General features: G+C 33.7%; 2 protein-coding genes across 4 annotated transcripts; both read left to right on the top strand.

Annotated features, from left to right (window-relative positions):
- LOC109326914 (cellulose synthase A catalytic subunit 7 [UDP-forming]) lies at positions 9,280–15,849 on the top strand. 2 transcript variants are annotated; one of them, XM_019559819.1, is made up of 13 exons: positions 9,280–9,564; positions 9,699–9,894; positions 10,458–10,630; positions 10,823–10,922; positions 11,136–11,250; positions 11,343–11,609; positions 12,024–12,369; positions 12,470–12,733; positions 12,836–13,048; positions 13,162–13,372; positions 13,639–13,835; positions 14,121–14,474; positions 15,021–15,602. In XM_019559819.1, exons 1-13 carry the CDS (start codon positions 9,490–9,492, stop codon positions 15,600–15,602), a joined length of 3,093 nt encoding a protein of 1,030 aa, XP_019415364.1. In that variant the 5' UTR covers positions 9,280–9,489. The 2 variants fall into 2 exon arrangements, with proteins under 2 accessions (XP_019415364.1, XP_019415363.1); XM_019559818.1 differs by having other exon boundaries at positions 9,490–9,564; positions 10,458–10,657; positions 15,021–15,849.
- On the top strand, positions 17,229–23,336 carry LOC109326915 (cellulose synthase A catalytic subunit 7 [UDP-forming]-like). Of its 2 annotated transcripts, none has more exons than XM_019559820.1 (13): positions 17,229–17,504; positions 17,734–17,929; positions 18,161–18,318; positions 18,410–18,455; positions 18,755–18,857; positions 18,987–19,253; positions 19,599–19,944; positions 20,050–20,307; positions 20,418–20,630; positions 20,818–20,995; positions 21,076–21,278; positions 21,621–21,974; positions 22,645–23,336. In XM_019559820.1, the coding sequence occupies exons 1-13, from the start codon at positions 17,430–17,432 to the stop codon at positions 23,227–23,229; spliced, it is 2,982 nt and encodes a 993-aa protein (XP_019415365.1). In that variant the 5' UTR covers positions 17,229–17,429; the 3' UTR covers positions 23,230–23,336. The 2 variants fall into 2 exon arrangements, with proteins under 2 accessions (XP_019415365.1, XP_019415366.1); XM_019559821.1 differs by having other exon boundaries at positions 17,230–17,504; positions 21,079–21,278.

Below are 26,849 nucleotides of genomic sequence, written 5' to 3'. Positions count from 1 at the left end.
TATATATATATATATCTTAACCATTTATTACATACAATGGTTTATATTGGATGATTTGAATTTCTATGAAGCATATTAAGTGTGAAATTGATTATATTTTATACATTCTTTTTATTGTATTTTAACTGCTCAATCAATTCAAATGAATGAAATTGTGCTAATACATGATTAAAATTTGCATAAATGGTCAAGTCTCATATATGAAGTCTTTTGTAGGCCTAATACGGTGGAATAATTGCAAAACGATAAGTTCTGGGCAAAAGCAAGAATTCAGCCATGATTAGTTCGAGTAAAATCACGATAATGCATTCATCCAGTATTGGATCGAGCTGAATTTTAGATATGTTGTTCCTAATTGATGGATCTTTAATATGAACAGTCGGATCAGTGCAATAAGCAAAGCTCGATGCGTTGAGCGCAGGTTTTCACGCTTAGCGCAAATAGTAGCAAAAATCAGCATTTTGTCACTATTTCGTACACGCTCAACGCACGTACTTGCACTCAGTGCAATGAGTGGTGCACTGAGCGCATGGAGATGGGCCCACCATTAGGCGGTGCACTGAGCATCGAGAACAACATCTGAACACTATTTAAGGATTTCCAGCTCGATCCAAAGGACAAATACTTTGTAATATTGATTTGTAATACTTCTTTTCAAAAACTTTAGGGAGTTTAGCTTACTTAGATCGTGGAAACTAAGTGTAAGCTCTATAGGAGTTAATATATGTTCATTTATGAGTGATTCTACCACCCCATGAATTGTGTCTTTGTCATATCTTGCTTGCAATGTGTGAACATGAGTTACTAAGATTCCATTTGTTGGGATTGAATGTAATACAAGCTTAATGTATACACACTGATTTATTTATATAAAGTTCATAAAGTTTTGATTATATTTGAGTTTTTGTGTGTGCATAATGCTTGCTTTAATTTTGACAAACTTAATGCATGAATTTAGAATAGAATGTTTAATATCATACTTGCATAATTCTGAACTTCCCATATCTTGTGTGTACTTATTAGTATCTAGATGTAGAACTAATTTAAATTTTTATAACTCTCAAATTGAATGACATAGACTACTAGACATAGAGGTATGCTTGAAGGTTCATAAAACTGAATTTATCATTGTAATTGCTAGACATAAAGTTATTTTTGGTAAAATATTAGTGTAGACCAGGACATTGACAGCTAATATAATTGAGGTGTTTCATTTGTAACTAAACTTACATGCATGGATTACTAGACATAGAGACATGATTTTTAAGTCATATTTCTTAAACTTATGAATTGAAGTTGTTAGACATAGAGTTTTACTGCATAAGTTGTTAACTAACCAATATATTAGTTTTTAATAACCTTGAGGTCATTCATATGTATATGGATAGTAAGTATGAACTTCAATCCCAACTCATTTTATCATTGTATTATATTTGGACTATCTTGTGTTATCAAACCAACAATATTGAAAACCCATTTATAAACTAACTTAGAATAGTAATATGATTATTAAAATGCAAGATTTAGCAAATCCTTATGAATACGACAATCCCTTAACTTTATACTTGTTTGTAATACCGAAATAATTTTATACTACTATTTGCCGATTATAAAAGCCACACTCAAAAAGTAAAACATTCCACTGGACTAACACTCACCTTTTTTATGTACCCCTCTTTTAATTGAAAATAATGCATCCTAATTCTATTTTTGTAACCAACTTCATCACTATTTTAGGTGAAAGATTTTCTTTTATACATCATAAACACTACAAGATTTAAATCACAACTTTACATTGAATTTTGAGTTTAATCTGGAAATTATACAATTTTGTATTATATAATAATATAAAAATCTAAAATTGAATATTATAATCTAGACAATTTAAATTCATATAAGGGAAACATTAATTGGTGCCCTAATAGCATTCATTAAGGAATCTAAAGTAGAAATTAAACATTAGAAAATCTTAAAATGCATAAATATTAAACTATAAAGTATTGTAATTGCTATATGAGATTCCCCCAACAATATAAAGTGCATGCATAGGACTATTGGAGTCGTGAGTTAACTAAAGAAGTTTTCTTAGGATGTGAAGTAGCTATAAACATAAAGAATGAAAAAGAATCATCGGATACTAAGTTATTTATTTTGATTTTGTATTTAAGATTAAAAATATCATTATATTGTATCTAAAAGAGTAAAAATGTCATATCATTTCTTTCTTTGTGTTTTATTTTTCATGCACTTTTGGAGAGGATGTTGGCCTATAAAGAATGTATGCTTAGCATTTCCCTGATTAATATCACCCTTCATAAAATTCAGTTTTGAAGTTTGTTTCGATCATCATTACTCTATAACCATAAAGTTTCATGTTACAATGACAATTATTCATTTCTCCTTAATCACAACGAGGACAACCATAATAAGAGTAATCTAAAACCAATTTCTACATACAACACTAAAATCTATATGCAACCATCACCGATCCCATAAAATAAACATCTTTTACAAACAAAATAAAATTTATTCAAATTCCATAATACCAAACACAACAACACAAATTGTTAAGATACATAGACGACCAACAATGCAAAACTATAAAACAATATAAATAACAACATATCTACTTAAATAAGTAAAAAACCAAGCAAAATGGAAGTGAAAAAAATTGATTTGACATGGGACATAGATATTTCACTCCCAATTGCTGAAGATTTTTTTCCATGCTTACGTTTCTTCTTCTTTTTCTTCTTCTTTAATGAAAATCCAAGCTTTCTATTGTGTATAAAGAGATTATGATATGCCAATACCTTATTCTCTATAGGTTGATATTGATGATTAAGAGTTGCACTTGTTTTTGTACTCAAGGCTTGTTCATGTTCCTCATCAGCCAAAGTTGGCAACCAATGTGATAATAACAAGAGAGTGAAGAGGGAAACACAAAACAACCCTTTTGTTTTTGTCATACATGTGAATTTATTAAATACTATGTTAAACATAATTTGTGTGATGAATATCACTTTATTTATTATTATTGTATGATATGAGTTTGGAGTTAACTTATATATATTTTGGATTGTGGATAGTTTATCATCAAATCAATGGTTTTAAAATAAAAAGTTTGTCACACCACAAGATTTGATTTCTCGTGTGTTTCTCATTTGACTTTGACTTAGTATATGTTCAAATACTTACCCTTTAATTAGGATATGGATGGTTATCTAATAGTGTTTGAGCTCTATGTTTCAATTCCATTACAACTTTGAGGAATTAAAGTGCGGTAATCCGGAACCAGTGGTTTAATGTAACTTCCCCTATACTATTGCACTCATGTGTTTTTGTGTATAATGATTGGTATCCCTTTACTAGGAACTAATTTTTTCGGGGTGTATAGTTATCCCTTTTAACAAATGTCGCTTCCAGAAATTCAAACTTTAATCTTTCGCATACTTTGATACTTTGGAATTTAGTAAGGTCTTACATCATTAGACAAATACTAATGTAGTTAATCAAAAGTTTAATTTTGTTGGGTAGTTAACTATTTATTTAAATTTGTTGGAAATGTTTGAAATATGTTATTATATGAAGTCTCATATTGCCTAATATTAGAATAGAGTAAAATATCAATGTTATATATTGGACTCAAGTCCCTTGTTATAATTTGCACCAGATGGGTGTGCTAGAGTTTGTAATCCTTATTCTCTAGTAATATTTTGGTAGTCGTTCAGCACTCTCGGAGACGTAGACACAATTGGTAGAACCTTATTACCAAATCCCTTGTATTATTCTTTTTCTCTATATTCTTTTACTATTTGATTGTGTGTTTGTTCCCAACAATTGGTATCATAGCCACTTGGTATATGACTCTTAACCCATACAGCAGATAATGGCTAAAGAGGGTGAAGGCGTGATGGTTAGACAATATGCGTCAAAGGTACTGCGCAAGGATAAAGTAGATGAGTTGAAGGACAAGAAAACATGGCAGGATTGTGGTGGGGGCGATATATGTTGATCCAGAATCTCATAAATTCACGTACTGGATTAGGATCAAGGTGGGGATAGAGACTCATGTGTTGAGTTTGACCGTGAGACACGTGCTAACAATATCTCTCTAGATGTTGAGAGAATGATCTCATTTGAGATGAGAAATGGATTATCCTAATGGTCTGTCTAGGACGTCATAGTGAATGATATTAATTGTTAGCAGATTCTCAAAAACATAGGGGCGATGACTGACTTTGATGTAGAGTGTAACATGAGCATTGACTTTGATGCAAGGTGTAACACATGCATTGATAGAGATGCAAGGTGTAGCATGAATATTGATGTAGATGCAAGGATGTGACACATGTATTGGTTAGCATTAACACAAGGCATGTGTTATGGTGTACTCCTTATGGTGGAGTATGATAGTTCTTTAGAACTGGGATTGTCAGAGTAAACAATCGTGGTAGCGGTTGAGGCTTTCCAAGGAAGCTCCAAGGTTCAGTTTGATTGAGTATTGAAGAGGACGATTGTTGGTGAACTTTTGTGTAGAAGTTCCATATATCAAAAGACTTCCTTACACTACAAGTTTGGAGAGCTAGATTCTTGGTAACATCGTAAAGGATACTCAGAAGGTTTATGCTATAGGGGAGCAGACTCTTATGTGGAGGAGTTGTTAAAGAGAATTAGACATTGAACAAAATGGAGTCATATATTCGCTAAGGTAGAGATTCTTGGATAGATTTCCTAAGGAGTGAGATATTCATCTATTTCCAACAGTTGTATAGTTTCCCCTCCCTTTGCCCATAAAAAACTGCCTATAAAAAAACTATAGTAAACCCATTACATATGTATGTTCTTCAGTAACATGCTAACAAGTTTGCAACTTACATAACTTAAATCATAAGCAAGAAGACAAAGAAATGATAACATTGTAAAAATCAAATTTGATTTGATTCAGCTGGAAATAGATTGCATGTTGTAGGACAATCATATATAAGAGTAGATATTTCCATTTTCTAGTTGACAACTTGTGTCTTAATATTTCCAATATGCATATTAACAACTGCTTACATAATTTGAATAATCCTCAAATTGTCATATTTTCACCATTTCAAAAAATGAGAAACACTCAAGCAATAAACATATACAATAATAGAAAAATGGTATATTCTATATTCTTCATATTATATTATATAATTATTTCTATTATTTTTTATCAATTTTTCTAGACCCCATATATGCACATGACTTTCCTGCGAAATGTCCCTGAAATATGGCGATCATGTGTGTCAATGACTTGTTTCACAATTATAGAATGACATGCTCCTGATCGAGCTATGAGACAATTTAATATAAATCAATCAATTCCATAAGATCCTATGAACAATGAAAAACTCCATAAAATAGACTTGCGTGACAAAAATGATTATGACTGGTCACGTGAGCATTGTTGTTGGATTCAAATGTGGAATGATAGGGAAAACTATGTGGTCAATGGTCTTCACAATATTGTCCCCACTTTGTATCATTACTCACAGTATACGGAGTGGTACTTACAAAGGGATAGAAGATACATCTCACAAGATAGAACATACTTTGTTAGAATGATAACATTTTATTTTTTAGTAATTAAACTTTTTATTTAATTATATTTTTTTCTCCTAATTTTGTCTTTTTTCATTACACTTTTGCAAAAAGAATTTGTGATCAAAGTGCTCCTCCAACTTGTTTAGTAAATCTGATACAATCATTATCTGACATATTCTCATATGGCCTAAAATGATGAAAGCATTGGCTAATCTACACCTTACAACATACTCTACAAACTATTTTGAAGCTTTCCCTAGTCAACATTTTCATATGTCTGAAACTGAGTCTCTACAACAAACTCAAGCTAATACTCATTCTCAAGTACATACTCCATCAACTGCTCCTCCACAACAACAACCATATGGGTTCAGAAGTTTTTCACAATTTTATAATTATTCATCGACCTATTTGTCATCAAGTTCTTAAATATCACAACCATCAATGTTTGCTACCACTTCAAGTACACAATTATCAGCATACGATTATCAACAGTATTGTCATCCTACTATACTGTCGACAAACATTTTTGGTATACAACATATTGATGACGAGGTTGTGGTTGAGAATGTTGATGACGAAGATGAAGATGATGAGGAGGAGCCACAATTGACAACACGTGGTAGATGGAGAATCTCGCAATGAAATGAACAATAATTAAGAGTTCAACCACCAAGAAGAAGAAAGCCACCTACATGTAACACTTCATCACATAGACGTTATTAAAATTTTGGGATTTAATAAATTAGGAAAATGTAATACTATAATATTTTTAGATTATTAATAAATATGAAATGTATTGCATTAGCTAGACCAAACTATAAAAAAAGTTACATGAACCAAAAAAAATAAAACAAATACTCCATTCTGATAGCCGAGATTGGAGAGAGAAAGAAAAAACAAAAACTTCAACCATGTAGCCGATTTTGGTTGGAGGAAAATAAAAAAAATGGAAAACTCCAACCATTGAATCTAATTTTGGTTTGGGGAAAAAAAGAAACTCCAATGGGGTTTCCAATTTTGGAGAGAGTAAAAAAATAGAAATATTCTAACCCCATTGTCGATTTTGGGTAGGAAAATAATTTTTTTTTTAAAAAAAATTCCTATAAGATTGACGAGTTAGCTTTAGGGGAAATTAAGAAAAATTGAAAACTTCAACGCGATAGACAAGTTTATTAAAATATAATAAAGTGGAAAAATGCTTACCCTATAGCCGAGTTTGCTTGAGGGAAATTAGGAGAAAAAATGAAAAACTCTAATACCATTGACAACTTTATTAAAATATTTGAATATAATAAAAACTCCAATGAAATTGATGAGTGTTGTATTTTCCAGAAGAAAAAAAAGAAGAAAGATATTCAACAATGTCATTGTCAAGTTTTTAAAAACTACACTACTTCCATAATAATATTTTAGTTAATGTGTACCCACAAGTAAATTTGCCACAATTATGCCTGCTTATTAATATGGTAATTTGAACATAGTTACCCATTTCAGGGAGGTGCTTAATTCATATATATCATGTTCTGAAAGTAGGAGTTACTAATCCATCTAAAGATGTAGAAACTGCAACTTACATACCTAACGTTTTGAATGTTGCTTAGATTTGAAGTACTTACGTTCCAAGAATGCTGACATGCTTTTTACTTCCATAGAACGTAGTCTCCAAAAAGCAACACGTTATATATGTACCATAATTTTATTTTATTTTATTTTAATTCTAGTGTCTTTTTTTATTTTATTTCTCTCTGGGCATTGAGATTATTTAATTTGGCTGAAGTTAAGGACCGACCAGTCAAATTTAGTGCCCTTTATATATATAATGTGAAACCTTTTCTTGTTTATTGCACCTATATTCTAGTTTGGATGGTCTTCTATAATTTTCTTCGTCCCTAAACTTCCGTTACAATGTTATAATCTTTATATATATATCTATGCATAGAAAAAAAAAAGCTAAATGGATAATTCTGAAGTATCATTATACTATAAAGGTATCATATCAAAGGTATTCAGAAATACAATCTTTATGCAGAGACATTGTTGTTGGGCATACAAAATGGAAAATGCTGAAAAATGTTGTATAATACTATATGAAGAGGGCTTATCTAAATTTATGATTGATTGCTAATAAGATATTGCTGTACTTAAGTAAGTTAAATAAAATAAAGTAAGACAATGGTATTAGAAAGTTTCATAGAAATTCAAGATTCAAAATATTAGGAAAAATAAATACAAATTAATAGGCATGATAATAATCATATAACGTGAAATACTGTATGAAGAAAAAAAACTTAGGACCAAAATGCTACTAAAAGGACTATAATCCAAAGTCTAAACAATGATTTAATTGAAAGTTCAACTCAGTTTATAGATGATTTTATAGCACTTAGGAGTTATGACTTTATTGATAGAGATAAAAGATAATTTGTAAAAAGTGAAAGGGTATGATAGACCCAGAAAAAAAGCAAAAAGCGTTTGACTAAAAAAATAATATGACTGATTAACTATCTTTGGAATTGGAATAAGATAATATAAGCTTTCTTTTTCATCTCTACATGATTTTTGTTATTTGAACATTTAAAATATAATATACCACACTCATTCACATTCATTTCAATGTATATAATTCTGTGATAATTTGTTCTATAACACAGAAACTTTAATTAGATTGATACTAATAATAAACCATCCTTTCACATCAGTGAAGCTTTCAATATTAGGCTGGTATGGTGCATCTTACCCACTCGTAATTAAGCTTATACTATGATTTATGAACAACCCGAAAACAGTGTGCAAAAATGAATTTCAAAAGTGTAGGAAAATAATGCTTACACACCAAACTCAGACTCACATGAGATACTATTGAAGTGTGTTTAGTGATGTAAAACATCGCTACATCCCATGAAAGGTTAATAATTTAATTCCTGAGAGTGACACTTATTGAGAGAGATAATTACAAACTGAATCGAAATTAATTCCTTAACCATAAAATGAGATACCATTAGCAGTAAAAAAACTATTACATGAGATTTTACACTGACTATCAATAGTCGATTAATAATTTGCATTTTAAGTGAATAGGACATTATAGTAATCTATTTTCGAAGAGCACATTATACTAATTTATTATTAATTATCCTACTAGGATTGAATATGTTGTCTCCCGTAATTACAGGATACATATGGTTTAGATTTAAAAAACTATATAAACCAAACAATACAAAGTTATTAACAAATTTTGGACATTGTTAACCTCCGCAAAATTATAATGTTATCAAGGTAAATCAATCATAGGTGACTTTAGACAAATAATAATCATGCATGCTATTTTTAACACCATTTTCCATATGATTAATGATGTTTAATTTCGTGTTTAATAATTAACAAGTTGTTTAAGCTAATTGTTATCTCATTAAATACCTATCCACTTTTTTAATCACAAATTTATATATCAAAAATTAGTACGAGAATATATAGATTTCATTTTGGAATATTGATTTGATAAAGAAAAGAAACAAGGAAGCTCCATATGCACAAGTTACCAACAACATATTAGTTAACTGTTATAAAATTTCATTGAATCTTTATGGACAATCACATACCCTGAAATGAATTAGTCACTATTAAGTGAATATATTTGGTTGTACCCAAAAAAATAAAGGATAGGTGTTGGAGATGGCTTGCTTGAAGACCATGGTGGTTGAAAAATACACAAAGCTTAGCTTAGCTTTACAGCAATGGTGACACTGCAACCAACACAATACATCACTCTTATGTGGACATAAACACACACACCAAGCCATGCAAACTAACATTTCTATTTTTCAACCTCATCATACATCAAAAAACACACCCTTGTGTTGTGTTTGTTTTTGTGTTTGATTATTCTAGTGACCCATTCATCAACTCAATATGGAAGCTAGTGCTGGACTAGTTGCTGGCTCTCACAACCGCAATGAGCTTGTGGTTATTCATGGCCATGAAGAGGTAATTGTAGTAACCAACCATGAAAATAAGTAACTAGAACAAAAGTAGAGACAAGTTAAGGTTCTTTGTGTTTGTTTTTACTTTTCATTCAAGCATTTTATTGATGGGACTATTGTTATGTGGTTTTCTTGCAGCACAAGCCATTGAAGAACTTGGATGGTCAGGTGTGTGAGATTTGTGGGGATGGGGTGGGACTCACGGTGGATGGAGACTTGTTTGTGGCCTGTAATGAGTGTGGTTTTCCGGTGTGTCGGCCGTGCTATGAATATGAAAGGAGAGAGGGGAGCCAACTTTGCCCACAGTGCAAGACTAGATACAAGCGTCTCAAAGGTATGCCTATTTCATAGTTTTTCCCTCTTTTATACTATGTTTGTGAGATAGTTTTTGGAAGGGAAAGATGATAAGTGGAAGGCTTCAGAGCCATGAATGAATCTGAAGTCTTCCCCTCCCCATCCAAAATCTAACTGACAAACGAGCGTTCTATTTACGAGTTAGTTTTTAGAGGGAAGGAAAGGAAAAGAAGGATTTGAGAGTTATTTCATAAGTGTATTTCATGGCTCCGAAGCCTTTTCCTTCCTCCATTGCCTTCCAATAACCAACTCACAAACACACTATAAGGGCGCGTTTGCAAGTTGGATTTTGGAGGGGAAAGATTAGAAATGGAGTACTTCAAAGTCATCTCACAAGTGTATTTCATGACACTTGAGTCTTCAATTTCCTTCCCTCCAAACCTAACTCAGAAACGGAACTTAGTGACATATGCTATACTGAGGTATAGTGTAATTGTATGGCACTGAAGTTTTGTAGTTAGTTAAAATTGTTGAATTCAAATGGTAAACAAGTAGAGAACTGATATGGCCTGTGTTTGATCATTATGTTCCAATTTTGTTAAGGGAGCCCGCGGGTTCAGGGAGATGAAGATGAAGAGGATGTGGATGATATCGAGCATGAGTTTAATATTGAGGATCAAAAGAACAAGCATGGGTATGTTGCAGAAGCCATGCTGCATGGAAAGATGAGCTATGGAAGAGGTCCTGAAGATGATGAGCATTCTCAATTCCCACCTGTTATATCTGGCAGTCTTTCTAGGCCTGTAAGATTCAAACCATTTTTAGTCCATTTTATATTCTCAGACCTTGTCAATAAACACAGGTAGTATGGCTTTGTTCGATCCATGTAGCCGACCTACCTAGTAGGATAAATGCTTGGTTGTTGTTTTTACACTCAACAGATCTAAAACTTTCATGCATAAATGCAGGTAAGTGGAGAGTTATCAGTAGCATCTCATGGTTATGGGGACCAGATGTTAGCTTCTTCGTTGCATAAACGAGTGCATCCATATCCAATGTCTGAACCAGGTAAGACAGTCTAATTACTTAAACTTCTTTTAAAATGCATATATGTGTTTGATTCTATACATAGTTGGTCCTAAGCCCTAATAAAATGTGAAGGTTCTGTTAGGCAATCGACAACCAACGTAAAACTTTGTCGAATTTCTATGATAAATATCTATTTCAACATGGTGAAATTTATATACATGTATGACTATGACCATGATATGATCAATGCAGGAAGTGCAAGATGGGATGAAAAGAAAGAGGATGGATGGAAAGACAGAATGGATGACTGGAAATTGCAGCAGGGAAATTTAGGACCTGAACCTGAAGAAGATCCAGATTCAGCTATGTATGCTTCCAGTACCAAAATTAAGAAATTGTAATGCAGTTCTTAATAATTAAACAATAACAAAAAATTTGGTTACATGTAAATTGGTGCAGGTTAGATGAAGCAAGGCAGCCACTGTCAAGGAAAATTCCAATAGCATCTAGCAAAGTCAATCCGTATAGGATGGTGATTGTGGCACGGCTCGTTATTCTTGCTTTCTTCTTTCGATACAGAATTTTGAACCCGGTACATGATGCAATGGGACTATGGCTAACCTCTATTGTATGTGAAATCTGGTTTGCTTTTTCATGGATTCTTGATCAGTTTCCTAAATGGTTTCCCATTGAACGAGAAACCTACCTTGATCGTCTTTCCATCAGGTAAAGGTTCCACTTAGCACAGTTCCTGCAAGGGTTAATTTGATTCGGAGACTAATTAGTAATTAGGAGACAAAAGAAAAGGATAATAGTTTTCCACAGGAGAATGCCATTATAAATCATATGAAACTAGTTTATATACATATTAAGGCTTTTTTCAAATATCCTTACACTCTTCAAAATCTATAATCAAAGGAAATAGTAGCTGTATGTAACATTTTATATCATTTCTGATCAGGTTCTTACTTATGAAAACTGAGATTAGATGTGATTGATGTAGCAGAAGTAAAATGGTTTTTTCAAAGTCATGCAATTTGTTGTACAAAGATATAAATGGGGTTTGATAGTGTCTTTTTGCTAATAATGGTTAGATATCAAGGTTCAATATTTTTTGCTGACCGAAATGTTGTTTTCAAGGTACGAGCGCGAAGATGAACCCAATATGCTTGCTCCTGTGGATGTCTTTGTTAGTACTGTGGATCCAATGAAGGAACCTCCTTTGGTTACAGCAAACACTGTTCTTTCAATCTTGGCCATGGACTACCCAGTTGAAAAGATATCATGCTATATTTCTGATGATGGAGCTTCAATGTGCACATTCGAATCCCTATCAGAAACTGCAGAGTTTGCTAGGAAGTGGGTACCATTTTGTAAGAAATTTTCTATAGAGCCTAGAGCACCTGAGATGTACTTCTCTGAGAAGATTGACTACCTAAAGGACAAGGTGCAACCCACATTCGTTAAGGAGCGTCGAGCTATGAAGGTTTGTGTTAAGCCAACAATAGTACTAAGTATTCATTTATAAATCTAACTAAAACTTTCAGTTTAGAATATGATTTCGCTGCTTTTTGGGTACTTGGCAGAGAGAATATGAAGAGTTCAAGGTTAGGATCAATGCACTTGTTGCAAAAGCGCAGAAAGTTCCTGAAGGAGGGTGGATCATGCAGGATGGAACACCATGGCCAGGGAACAACACCAAGGATCATCCTGGCATGATTCAAGTCTTTCTTGGCACCAGTGGAGGTCTTGATACTGAAGGAAACCAACTTCCTCGCCTTGTCTATGTTTCACGAGAGAAAAGGCCTGGTTTTCAACACCACAAGAAAGCTGGTGCAATGAATGCTCTGGTAGAATTTTAAAGGCAGCATTTGTTACTTGCAATCATGTTTATTCACATCTATAAATCACAAATATTTGACTCTAACAAATATAAATGCTTCAATTTGCAGGTTCGTGTGTCTGCAGTTCTCACAAATGCTCCTTTCATGTTGAACTTGGATTGTGATCATTATGTCAATAACAGCAAGGCTGCCCGGGAGGCCATGTGCTTCTTGATGGACCCGCAAACTGGGAAGAAGGTCTGCTATGTCCAGTTTCCTCAAAGATTTGATGGCATCGATACACATGATCGTTATGCTAACAGGAACACAGTTTTCTTTGATGTGAGTCACTGCAAGAAATTCAGCACCAGCTTTGTTTCCCCAATGAATTTGATTTCTTTTAGTATTGTAAACAGAATATTTGATTACTTCCATTTTTTGCTGCCTTTTTGTAGATTAACATGAAGGGTCTAGATGGTATTCAGGGTCCAGTATATGTTGGCACAGGTTGTTGCTTCCGGAGGCAAGCTTTATATGGGTATAATCCTCCGAAGGGTCCCAAGCGCCCAAAAATGGTAAGCTGTGACTGCTGCCCATGTTTTGGAAGCCGGAAGAAGCTTAAGCATGCAAAGAGTGATGCAAATGGAGAGGCTGCAAGCCTACAAGGTTCTCATTTTATTTTTTAACCATTAGTCTTTCTTGACCTTGAGGTCGATCCTTGGTGCAATGGTAAGGTTGTTGCCCTATAACATGGAGGTTATGGGTTCAGATCATTGCAGGAGCACGGCTGCATATATTTAATCTCGCCATACCCCATTAGATGGGAGCCTCACACACTATGCCACATTTTTTAGTCTTTCTTTGCCCAAACTTAATCAAATTTGATTTCCTTCTTAGCTATTCTAAACCATCTGTCTATTGTCGAAAAATAGGAATGGATGATGACAAAGAGATGTTGATGTCTCATATGAATTTTGAGAAGAAATTTGGGCAATCATCGATCTTTGTGACTTCAACCTTGATGGAAGAGGGTGGTGTACCTCCATCTTCAAGTCCAGCAGGCCTTCTTAAAGAAGCCATTCATGTAATCAGTTGTGGGTACGAAGACAAAACTGAATGGGGACTAGAGGTACACTAGCAATACCTGCATTACATAGCATTTGGTAGATATGTCAAAACATGACAATATAGAACATGCGAGTTCTTTTTTCCGTTTGGTGTTTTCGATAAAAATGACAAAAGACTACAAACTAGAACATTTTTTTTTCATTAAAAGAGTTGTAACCAACTAGAACAGAACATAACATCATGTTCTGTCCAAGCACCAAGTGTTACCTTAGGACTCTTTGACATCTTTCTTGAGTAATAACTAAGACAGTAAGCTCATACATGCTTATGCTTTCCAAATGTGCAGCTTGGTTGGATCTATGGATCTATCACAGAGGATATTCTAACAGGTTTTAAGATGCACTGCCGTGGTTGGAGATCCATTTACTGCAATCCAAGGAGAGCTGCATTCAAGGGAACTGCTCCTATCAACCTGTCCGATCGTCTCAATCAGGTTCTTCGATGGGCACTTGGTTCCATTGAGATATTCTTCAGTCACCATAGCCCTTTATGGTATGGATACAAGGAAGGGAAACTAAAGTGGCTTGAGAGATTTGCATATGCAAACACAACTGTCTACCCCTTCACCTCCATAGCTCTAGTTGCCTACTGTATTCTTCCTGCAGTTTGCTTGCTTACTGACAAATTCATCATGCCACCGGTAACAATTACATTCTACCCCTCTTCCTAATAGGAACTCACATCGTTTTAAACTGCAATTGTGGTCATGGTTGCGGTTACTGCGACTATGGTTATTATGGTCGTTGCAATGTGGATTGTGGTGTGAATTTGTTGTGATTAAAATAATGTTTTTCAATTTGATGCTGCTTGATATGGCTCAAATGCAGTCGGATGCAGTTACGCTATGGCTCGATGCAGCCACAACATTATGATTCAGTATCACCCTGCAATTGTTGCGTAATGCGGTCCGCAATTTGAAACAATAAGAATTCAATTATACATTACATGCTTGTGCTTATTTATTATGAAACTATGACATGCCACATTTCATAATAACCATCAAGACTACAAGATATAATGTGAATGCTAATCATCTTTCTTATGCAGCAGGACTTAACCTTTTAATCATCAATCCATTATCACTAAAAATGCTAGTTCTTTCAATCCTTATTCAAGATGCTAATAGAATGCATACATACCTCTTTGCTCATATTGCTATTTCTTTTTTTGCTTGGTGATGATGCAGATAAGTACTTTTGCTGGTTTGTACTTCATTGGTCTCTTCTCTTCAATCATCGCAACAGGCATTCTCGAGTTGAAATGGAGTGGAGTAAGCATTGAGGAATGGTGGAGAAATGAACAATTTTGGGTCATTGGTGGTGTATCAGCACATCTATTTGCTGTTATACAAGGCCTTCTCAAGGTTCTAGCAGGAATTGACACCAACTTCACTGTTACATCAAAAGCAACAGATGATGAAGACTTTGGAGAATTATATGCATTTAAATGGACCACTCTCCTAATTCCTCCAACAACTATCTTAATAATCAATATTGTTGGAGTTGTTGCTGGAATCTCAGATGCTATAAACAATGGTTATCAATCTTGGGGGCCTCTATTTGGAAAACTTTTCTTTTCATTTTGGGTGATTGTTCATCTTTATCCATTCCTTAAAGGTTTGATGGGTAGGCAAAATCGGACGCCGACGATCGTAGTGATTTGGTCAATTCTATTGGCTTCAATTTTCTCATTGCTATGGGTAAGAATTGATCCATTTGTAATGAAGACAAAGGGACCTGATACAAAGCTATGTGGAATCAACTGCTGAAGTTAATGGTTTTGTTATAGTATTCTTTGGTGAACATTTTTACAAGACTTTTGTGCATACTTGATTTTTAGAGCATGATTGAGAGACCAACAAAGTGGTGATGCATAAGGATGAATAAGGAAAAAGTGAAAGTTTTGTGTAGTAAATCAAAATTCTCAAAGTGACATCTTTGTTACAACTTACCATATATCTTAGGTCAAATTGTTCAAGGTTTGTAAAGTAAATCAAAATTACATTTTTATCTATTTTTACTGTTGAAAGATTAGTATATTGATAATGTTGCATCACTATTAATTGCATTTTTATTCAAGATGTTTAATTCAAAGGCTAATAATGTTTAGACTATGACATCAATGGTTGCAATTTCAGCAGGAACTGTACCTGAACATTATAAACCATTGTTTTGATTCAGCTGCCTTAAGTTATAGACATGTTTAGAAAATAATTGTTGTGTAGGACTCATTTAAAAACAAATGATGGGCTGCACCAATGTACTTATACAATTTACTAAAATTTTCTATGCAAATATTGTTCACGGATATAATGAAATTCAAAGGATAATATGAAGGGCACGGATTAAAGATTTAATAAAAAGTAACATTACATGAGAAAACAAAAATGGTATTTATCAAATATTTAAACTTCAACGAATTTCTATAAAAACATTCCCTTTTCGTTTCCTTAATAAATGTCTTTAAAAGTATTTTGCTAGCATTTTTCCAATTCTAAACTCAATTGTTTGTCTAATAAAAGTTTGAAGGCCAAATTAATTGCACTATGGACATTGGGCAGCAAAAAATTAACATATTTCCAGAAACTATGTACATAGGGTCAATGTTATATAGTTTTTTTATTGTTAAATGGGATCAAGTTCTTAGATATCATTTAAGGATCAAGATCAATATCTCGAATAGAATTTCTTTAACATTCCAATCATGTCAAACTCAACAAATAAATGGTTGAACTCACCCTAACCATTATGGTAAATAATTGAATGTAAAATGTGAGACCTTATATCTTTTTTTGTGAATAAACAAAGTAGTGAGATGACATACTACCCTTATGTACCCTAATAGTCATTTTTCAATGGTAGAATTAAAACAACATGTAACATCACTTATGTGTAAAAAACATATGGAGAAGGATCTCAATATCCTGAAAAATATTGTGTTTCATACTATGCATCAAGATGGATCTGAACAAAGATCATAAAATTCACAAGTGGGTTAAAATTGTCAAGCATCTTAGGAAGAATGTTCAGTTTCTATAGTTGTGATATAAACATTATGAAACTGATATATGAGATGCTTATTCCACCTATGTATCTTATTGACATATTATTGGTCATCAAATTGGTGAAATACTAGTATAGTGGTATATCCATTCAACTACTATTTTATTATACCGATGAAATTAGATATAAACAAAAATTCATTAATTTTGACTGATATGATTGCATGACCAATAAAATTGATGTATTATACTGATTTGGAGTCCGGTTCGCCATTTTTATTGTGAAATCTATAGTTACCATCCAGTTTTTATAATGGGAGATTTTTCACCAACCATCTAATCTCTAGAGCAGAACATGCCACCTTCAGAAAGTTGTTGCCTCTACATTAAACATTGTATCAACATAAATTTAGTTGCAGCATAAACTTCAACTCTCAAGTCAATAGTAACCCCACAACAAAAAAACAATACCCTTATGTGGACATGATAAAAACATGCAGATGTATATTTCACCTTAATTCATGACAAGAGTTATATATGTAAACCCCAAACATCACTCATCAATACTTGCACTGCTTCCATTCTGTGCTCACCATGGAAGCTAGTACTGGACTATTTACAAGTTCTCATGACAGCAATGAGCTCGTGGCAATCCAAGGACATGATGAGGTAAATAAATCATACACAAATATACAAGATAAGATATTAAATTCATACTTGCATTATAATTTAGTGACATATTTACTATATGTTGGGCTAACCAGTGTTTTAAGGTCATGGTTGTAGCCCAAATGTAGTCCAATGCGATTGAGTTGTGGCCCGATGCGGTTGCGGCATTGAGTGCAACTGCAATTCAATATTGCAGCCAAGAGCTAACATATATTTAACTTTGTTGCAGCCTAAGCTTGTGAAGAACTTAGATGGTCAACTATGTGAGATATGTGGTGATTCTGTGGGAGTAACAGTGGATGGAGACTTATTTGTAGCTTGTGAAGAGTGTGGTTTCCCAGTGTGTAGGCCATGCTATGAGTATGAAAGAAGGGAAGGGACTCAAGTTTGTCCTCAGTGCCATACAAGATACAAACGTATTAAAGGTAATTGGACATTAGATTAAGATATGTATTGTCAAACAGATCCTAGTGGTATATACAATCTTTTAACCATTAAAAATGACGGCCCATTACACGAGGCTCCCACTTAGTGGATCTCGGGAGGCTGTTTCTAGGATATGGACCTGTGGCATAATGGTTATTAAGCAACAACCTTACTGTTTCGTCAAGCTTACCCTCTATAATATTATAACCATTATTTCTTGTAAATCAAAGGAAGCCCAAGAGTTGATGGAGATGAAGATGAAGATGATGTGGATGATATTGAACAAGAATTCAAAATGGTAGAAGAAAAGTACAAGCTTAAGCATGGTGAGATTCTGCCAGGAAAGAAAAGCAGTGGAGATGATTATGAGAATGCTAAATCAACACTGGTAACCAAAGACTGCTTGAGATTCTCATCTTTTTTTATACTGAACTATTCCTTTAGACAATAGACTAAATTATTTGTATGTAAACTTGCAGGTCAATGAAGATCTTCCAATATCTTCTTATAGTATAGGAGAACCTGGTATGTTTTCGCCTTCTCCTTTATTACACATGCACCTTAAATTTTTTCCCTAGTTTGTAATTTGAAGTTCCAAGGGTGAGATTCGTCGCAACAGGAAAGTTACTTGTCTTGTAACCTTGAGGTCATGGATTTAAATCCCGGAGCCTCGTGCATTAGGTTGCTCTTTTTGTAATTTGAAGTTATTGATCTCTTTCTGAGGAAGCAATAGCTTTCTCTTCTTGCAAGTGAAGGATGAAGAGAAAGGAAAGAGTAACATCATTTGCTTATTCTAACTAACGCGTCGTCATAACATGAAGCAGGACGTGTGAAATTGGATGACAAGGTGAGAACACATGATTGGAAGTTGAACCAAGGCAATCTTTTGATTGAAACTGATGCCTCAGATGATCCTGAAAAGGCCATGTACGTACTATGACCTTGTTCCTAATTTCGGAACCTTGTGATCCTATTTTAACAACCATGTATCATGGAATAAAAGAAAATCATAAACTAATCAATGTATTGTGTACTGTCATATATAATATGATGCAGGAAAGAAGAAACTAGGCAGCCACTCTCAAGGAAAGTAGCGATACCGTCAGGCAAACTCAGTCCTTATAGAATGATGGTTGTGGCTCGGCTCATCATTCTACTACTTTTCTTTCAGTATAGAATCTTCCACCCGGTATCCGATGCGGTTGGACTATGGATCACATCTGTAGTATGTGAAATCTGGCTTGCATTGTCATGGCTAGTTGATCAGCTTCCTAAATGGTTTCCCATTGATCGTGAGACATACCTTGATCGTCTTTCTATCAGGTGTCCTTAAATTATCTACCAACTAACAACACATTATCCAACATTCATCACTATCTTTTTCTTAAGTTAGAGCTTCTTGTTAGAATATCTAAGAACTAATTATTTCATACTTATACTACTCGATTTGTTTCTTTGTTTAATTAAAACTAAGTATGCAACTAGTATAAATAGGACTATTGAGTTTGTCTTTTGTATCACATAATCATCAGATCATATTAATATCATCAACATCAATGATAAAGTGTAAATTAAAGATAGAAATGGAATTGCTATGGTGATTAATTCTACACCTTAACAAGAGCTCAAATGTGCATCAATAAACTTAGTCTAGAACTTGCAATGCAGGTTTGAACCAGAGAACAAACCCAATATGCTTTCTCCAATAGATGTTTTTGTCACTACCATAGATCCAATCAAGGAACCTCCTATAGTTACAGCCAATACTGTTCTATCAATATTGGCCTTGGATTACCCGGCGGACAAAATCTCATGCTATGTTTCTGATGATGGAGCTTCCATGCTCACCTTTGAAGCTCTTCAAGAAACTGCTGAATTTGCAAGAAAGTGGGTACCTTTCTGCAAAAAATTCTCTACAGAACCTCGAGCACCCGAGAAGTACTTCTCTGAGAAGATAGATTATCTGAAGGATAAGCTTCAGCCCACATATGTCAAAGAACGCCGTACGATGAAGGTTGGTACTATTAACCCTCTTAATGCATGCTCTTAGAATAGTATATACTATTTCGGTTGTGAAGATTAACAAAGTTCTACGGCTTCTTGGCACTTGCATCGATAGAGAGAATATGAAGAATTTAAGGTGAGGATAAATGCACTTGTGGCCAAATCAAAGAGAGTTCCCGCAGAAGGGTGGACTATGAAAGATGAGACACCATGGCCAGGAAACAATGCCAAAGATCATCCTAGTATGATACAAATACTTCTTGCTCACGGTGGAGGCCAAGAAGGAAATGAACTTCCCTGCCTTGCCTATATGTCTCGCGAGAAAAGACCCGCATTTCAACACCACAGCAAAGCTGGTGCAATGAATGCTTTGGTAAACAGTTCAAGCACCATCTTTATCTTTTACATTATGTTTTTTTCTCATCCTCGTAGAGATGAATCTAAAATAACCTTGTTTTGGCTTAATTGTTCATGGATTTCCAGCTTCGCGTATCAGCAGTGCTAAGCAATTCTCCTTTTGTGCTGAACTTGGATTGTAATCATTACGTGAATAACAGCAAAGCCGTGCGAGAGGCTATGTGTTTCTTTATGGACATACAACTCGGGAATAGCATTGGTTTTGTCCAGTTTCCACAAAGATTTGACAGCCTTGATCGGAATGATCGTTATGCCAACAAAAACACTGTTTTATACGATGTAAGTACGAAAGGAACAGAACTTAAGAGCAAGACATTGGTTAAAAAGTGGAACACTTCATTCAATTATGTTCTGTCTATGTGTCAAACACTACCTAAATTATTCTTTTTACTTTAAAATCCACTTTGTTTCCTTGATTGTGTGAATGAAATTTTAACTGGAGCTGAGTCTATATTTTTTTCTGCAGATTACAATGAGATGCCTAGATGGAATTCAGGGGCCTGTTTATGTTGGTTCAGGATGTATCTTCAGAAGGAAAGCTTTATATGGCTTTGATCCTCCAAAGGCTTCAAAACGGCCGCGATTGGTACAAGTTCACTCAAAGCAAGATGAGGATGTAGATGATGCAAGCATAACAGTCACAGGTTACCTTAATACTCAATCAAATTAACAGAAGCACACAAACCTTTTACTTTCATTTCAAACAACTAGCTTCCTTTTTTAGCAGGAGCAGATGAAGATAACAAGCAACTATTGAAGTCAGAGATGAATTTTGAAAGTAAATTTGGAAAGTCTGAACTTTTTGCTAATTCTTCATTAACAGAAGAAGGTGGTATTGATCCTTCTTCAGGTCAGGCAGCCCTACTTAAAGAAGCCATTCATGTCATGAGTTGTAGCTATGAAGATAGAACTCTATGGGGATATGAGGTAGTACTTTTCTTCTTTGAACTCCTCAATTACAAGTTTCTAACTATGCCCCTACATCCAAGGTTTTCCAAAATGAAATAGTGTAGGGAAGTAAGTCCCACATTGGCCGCCTCATTCTTAGGCATGGTTTAAATACATGTTGGGCTACTCCTTTTATTTGCTAATTGATTTTGAGATGGAACCTTAACATGGTATCGGAGCTAGAGCTCAACTTCTCTCTGGGATGCCCTTTAATCATGGGTCAAAAGTAACTTTTCGCTTGGTCCAGCAGGCTTCTGTGGAGAGAGCATGTTGGGCTGTTATACAGTTGAAACTATATTGATCAAATTTTGCTATGCACAGGTAGGATTGAACTATGGATCTATAGCATCTGATATTCTGACCAGTCTGAAGATACATACCCATGGCTGGAGATCTATATACTGCATGCCAAAGAGGCCTGCATTCAGGGGTACAGCTCCTATAAACCTTACAGATAGACTTAACCAAGTGCTTAGATGGGCAGTGGGATCACTTGAGATCCTATTCAGCCACCATTGTCCAATCTGGTATGGCTTCAATGAAGGAAGACTCAAAGGGCTTCAAAGGATTGCATATATTAACAGCACTGTCTACCCTTTCAGCTCAATACCTCTCCTCATATATTGTCTCATTCCTGCCATCTGCTTGCTCACTGATAAATTCATCATATCTTCGGTAAAATATTTCCCTTTTTCCTTTCATTGATCATTGATCATGAAACTCTAGTTAGGAAGCTCATATATAGTGAGAGAGTACACTTAGTTAGCACAAAGAAACTCGAATATAGACATGACATATTGACACATGAGATATGATATAGATACGCGGTTACAACAAATTTAAAATATTATACGACACGACATAGCTATGATAGAAGATATAGAATTAATACAAGATTAACATATAGAGACATAAATACTGACATTTATTTAACTATTGTGCCAATTCCATAATTCCATGTATAATGATATAAAGGTTCACAAAGTAAAAAAAAAAAAAAGTGTACAAGCAATGAAGTATATCTGAATACAACTATTTTAAAGTGTCCCTAATTTGTAAATCTGCAGTATGACAGTTTTTAAATGAATAGTAATGCATGTTGCAAGGGTTAAATATCACACAAGTAAAATCAACAATAAAAAATTATAGCATGCGAAGTGAAAATAGAAACATAAATCTATTAGAGGACAATGGAGGAAAGGGAAAGGTTTCGGAGTCATGAAATACACTTGTGGATGACTCTCAAGTCCTCCCCTTCCATTCTTTCCCCTCTAAAAACTAACTTGCAACAAAGCGTTAAGGTCCATCTTCTTTCCTGCTATTGTTCATCTTTTTCATTGTCCAGGTAGGAACTCTAGCAGGTTTAATCTTCATTTCTTTGTTCCTCTCAATCTTGGCATCAGCAATTCTTGAAGTAAGATGGAGTGGAGTTAGCCTTGAAGAATGGTGGAGAAATCAGCAATTCTGGGTCATTGGCAGTGTGTCTGGACACCTATTTGCCATTATACAAGGCCTTATGACAGCATTTTCTAAATTCAACACAAACTTGAGTGTTGTATCAAAGGCACCAAATGATGATGGAGAGTTTCATGAACTATACACAATTAAATGGACTGCACTTCTAATACCTCCAACCACAATCATAATAGCCAACATTATTGGTATTGTAGCTGGTTTCACTGATGCAATGAATAGTGGTGAACATTCTTGGGGTGCACTTCTTGGTAAACTCTTCTTCTCTTTGTGGGTTATTGTTCATATGTATCCATTCCTCAAAGGTTTGATGGGTAGACAGAACAGGACACCAACTCTTGTTGTTATATGGTCAGTGCTTTTAGCTTCAATCTTCTCATTGGTTTGGGTTAGAGTTGACCCTTTTGTGTTGAAAACAAAGGGTCCTGATGTCAAGCAATGTGGAATCAGTTGTTGAATCCATTTATCTATGCCTCCTGAAGATGCATGATTTATATATACAATTATGAAATTTTCCATTTTCATTGAATCAAAGTAGAGCACAGAGCATTATATTGTTTTAATTGTGTAGTTAGGAAAACAACTTGCTACTTGTTATGTATCTTGTTTGTAATTTGCAAATGAGATAAAGATTACTTAATTTGTTCAAATGAAGCTCCAAGTAGAACAATAATGTGAATCTATAGAAGATATTGACTAAAGAACAATAATGTGAATAAGAAAATGAAAATATTGAGAGCACTTTGGTAACCAGATCCAACACAGTAAAATAATAGCAATTGGACTCATGCACCCTATGCAAGAAACATCATAAGCCCCTATGCAAGAAAACCAATGCCAAAAACAAACTTTGATCAAATCCATTACATGCGTTCAATGATTCAAACTGTGGACTACATCATGCGATGCAATCACAATATTGGGGTTACAGTGACTGCCACAATTACATCACATCGCAATTGTGGTATAATGTCGAACCACTGTGATATGGCTGCATCGAGCCGCATTTGGGTCATATTAGACTGCATTAGACCACATTGAACACATCGAATTTAAAAATATTTTTTTAATCGCAAAATAATTCACACAGTAGCGGCCACACTAACTACATACCAATAAATTGTGACCACCACAATCGCGATTGCAATTTAAAAACTAAAGGTGTGTTTGTTTTCATTTTCAATGAAATCAGAAAAGGAGGGTGAAAACATGTTTGCATTGTTGTTTTCATTTCATATTTTGAAAACATGAGTTCATTTCAGGAAATTTTGAAAATGAAAAAATGTCATTTCGAATATTTTCAACAATTATGCAATGACATTTTATTAAAAAATTTAAAACTTTTTGTCACTCAATTCTTTCCATATTTTTTTATATTTTAACTTCTCTGTTATTCCAAATGTTTTGAAGTTTTGAAAACTCAATATATATTTATATTTTACTTTCCAACTATACCCTTATTTATTACTTATTTTTTAACCATATATTTTTTCATTTCTTTTTAATACAGTTTTCAATGTACATTAAATATGACTACTTCAGTCAAATTATATCAATTTTATAAAATTTATTAATTTTTTTAACCTATGAGATAACCTTAAACATCAAAAAAATGTGGAATGAGGGTTGTATAATTTTAATTACTCTCTCCACTCATCAACAAATCACCAAAACCAATTGATGAAGAGTAAGGATCCTCTCCATTAATGGAGAGCTAAATACTACACAAAAAATGGAACAATAATACAGTAAGACATTTTTATCCTTTTATATACAATGTAATAACACTTTTGCCATTAAAAACACATGTAAAATCAAGTATTTGTCTCTCCATCAATAGAGAGAATCTTTGTTCATTGAGGAATGGCTCCATCATCTAGACTAAGACACAATTGCATAATGAAATTTGTTTCTTTATCTCTCAACGTAATAACTTTTCTTCACCTCTTTTATCTCATTGTTGAAATATAATTCAATGATGAATATGATAATATATGATTTTGGGATCAAAGCTGACGCCCTCGAAGTTACTATAACCTAAATTAAATTTTAGAGCACTTATGTTACTAATTTATTCTAGTGAGCACTTACAAATGTATGATGCTCGTTATGACTTTTTACACGTCTTTGTGGTAACTGATGACCAAGTTCAGTAATTAAAGATGTTCAATATATTGTTGACATAAAATCTGTCAGAAAATAAAATGCAAATATTAAATATATAGATATCCTATGAAATCATTAAATTGATTACTTTAGTGATTAAAATTTAGAATTGAATTAATTGTAAGAGTAATTGTCCTTGTTTGTGAACTTTATAGTAAATGATTTTGAAAATGAAAATGATCATAACAAACTAGGGATGACAATGGGTACCTGGATCTGTGAGTACCCATAAAAAATACCCACAACGGGTTGGGTTTCGGTCCTTGTTTTTGAACCCATAGGTAATGAGACCCGAGATTTTAAGATTCACTGTTAGATGGTTCTGAGTTCGGGCAATGAGGTACACAGATCAATGGGTACCAGACCCATTATTCCTTCCTATATATATATATATGGGAGAAGATCCACTTATTCCAAGAGTATGTATAAACAACTTACTCTAGATCTTAGTGATTAATTCTAGGGAAATTCAATAGTTTGAATTAGTGAATAAATTTATACCATCAAATTTCCCTAGAATTGATGGCTAAGATGTGGACCCTTGTATATTTTTAATCCATAATGTTATATTGTTAATTTGTAAATATAATTGATACGATGTTAAATAGTGATGTTACATTATTAAGTAATGATGTGATGTTGTTAATTGATATATGTATTATGTAATATAATATTATTGATTGAACAATTCTTATTAAATTAATTTTATATCATAATGTTGAAATAGTCAATTTAAAATATGTTTAAAACTTCAAATTATTTTTTTATAATTTTTCTCTTATTAATTACCTAAAAAAAATATAAGATTGTAGTAAACAAATACACAATTACATAAATTATTGTAAATTATTTTTAATGTTTTTTAAGTTGCGGGTACCCATGGATCCGCTGGGTACCAAAAACCTATGGATAGCAAACCCAACGGATATCATGATAGGTCTGGAGCAGGTCTGAGTCAAAAAATGAAGCAACAAGATGGATTTAGGTAATGTACTATCCAGACTCATCGCCATCTTTAAAATAAACATATTTTGAGGAAATGAAAACATGGAAATGAAAATTGTTTTTTGGAAATGAAAATAAAAAATAGAAAATATTCCTAAATGTGCATGTTAAAAACCAAGGATAATAGCATTGGGCTTGAACCATAATGAAGAAAGTAACTGTCATCCAAATCAACTTACGATATCTGCGAGCTATTTTAAGCATGTAAAAGGTGTATAAAATTCATGAATGAAAGCATGTAAAAGGTGTATAAAATTCATGAATGAAGCTTCCAAGGACAAAGCATCAACTGGCCTAACACCTATTCAAGTTGAACACAATCTCAGATAGCAACAGTAGCAGCCCCAATGTAGGGTAAAAACAAATGATCACAATCTCAATTCACTTCATTACACTTAGAACACAATAAAGGAAACTCAACTCCCATCCGCGTAACATTTACTTTGGTTGGCAACCTATCAAGAATAAGTTGCCAATTGAAGGCCAATTTTTTTTGATGGCTTCCATGAATGAAATGAAATAAGCATATAAGTGGATTTTTGACAGTTTAACATTAAATCTTAAAACATTATGTTTTCTACATAGTTGTACCGCCCTTAGTCTATCGACCATGGATGAAGTGAAAGAAGCATAACAAAATTGCACTCAACAAGAGCTTTGATATGTCACACTTCTTAGGTGGAGGGTCAAAGAAGGGTCTAGAGCATATACTTAGTAACTTAAACTAAAAATATCATACTGTACTAGTGAAAAATTATTTATTCTACATTACCAATAAACCACACAAGAACATATCCCATCTCAGAAATTTTGGAATCTGTTGATATCCCTAACAACCATCATTCTTTAACTGGTCATTTTAGTTTACTTGCAGTATGACAATGTTAACAGACTAGCAAAATTCCT

The sequence above is a fragment of the Lupinus angustifolius genome, chromosome LG14 (genome assembly GCF_001865875.1).
Source record: "Lupinus angustifolius cultivar Tanjil chromosome LG14, LupAngTanjil_v1.0, whole genome shotgun sequence".
NCBI lineage: Eukaryota > Viridiplantae > Streptophyta > Magnoliopsida > Fabales > Fabaceae > Lupinus > Lupinus angustifolius.
This window is presented reverse-complemented; position numbering and strand designations above follow the sequence as displayed.

Coding starts and splice junctions, on each gene's coding strand:
- LOC109326914 (XM_019559818.1), top strand. CDS start 9,490: ATGGAAGCTAGTGCTGGACTAGTTGCTGGCTCTCACAACCGCAATGAG. Junction 9,565..9,698: donor TTATTCATGGCCATGAAGAG/GTAATTGTAGTA, acceptor GTTTTCTTGCAG/CACAAGCCATTGAAGAACTT. Junction 13,373..13,638: donor AGAGGCTGCAAGCCTACAAG/GTTCTCATTTTA, acceptor GTCGAAAAATAG/GAATGGATGATGACAAAGAG.
- LOC109326915 (XM_019559820.1), top strand. CDS start 17,430: ATGGAAGCTAGTACTGGACTATTTACAAGTTCTCATGACAGCAATGAG. Junction 17,930..18,160: donor AAGATACAAACGTATTAAAG/GTAATTGGACAT, acceptor TGTAAATCAAAG/GAAGCCCAAGAGTTGATGGA. Junction 18,319..18,409: donor AGAATGCTAAATCAACACTG/GTAACCAAAGAC, acceptor GTAAACTTGCAG/GTCAATGAAGATCTTCCAAT.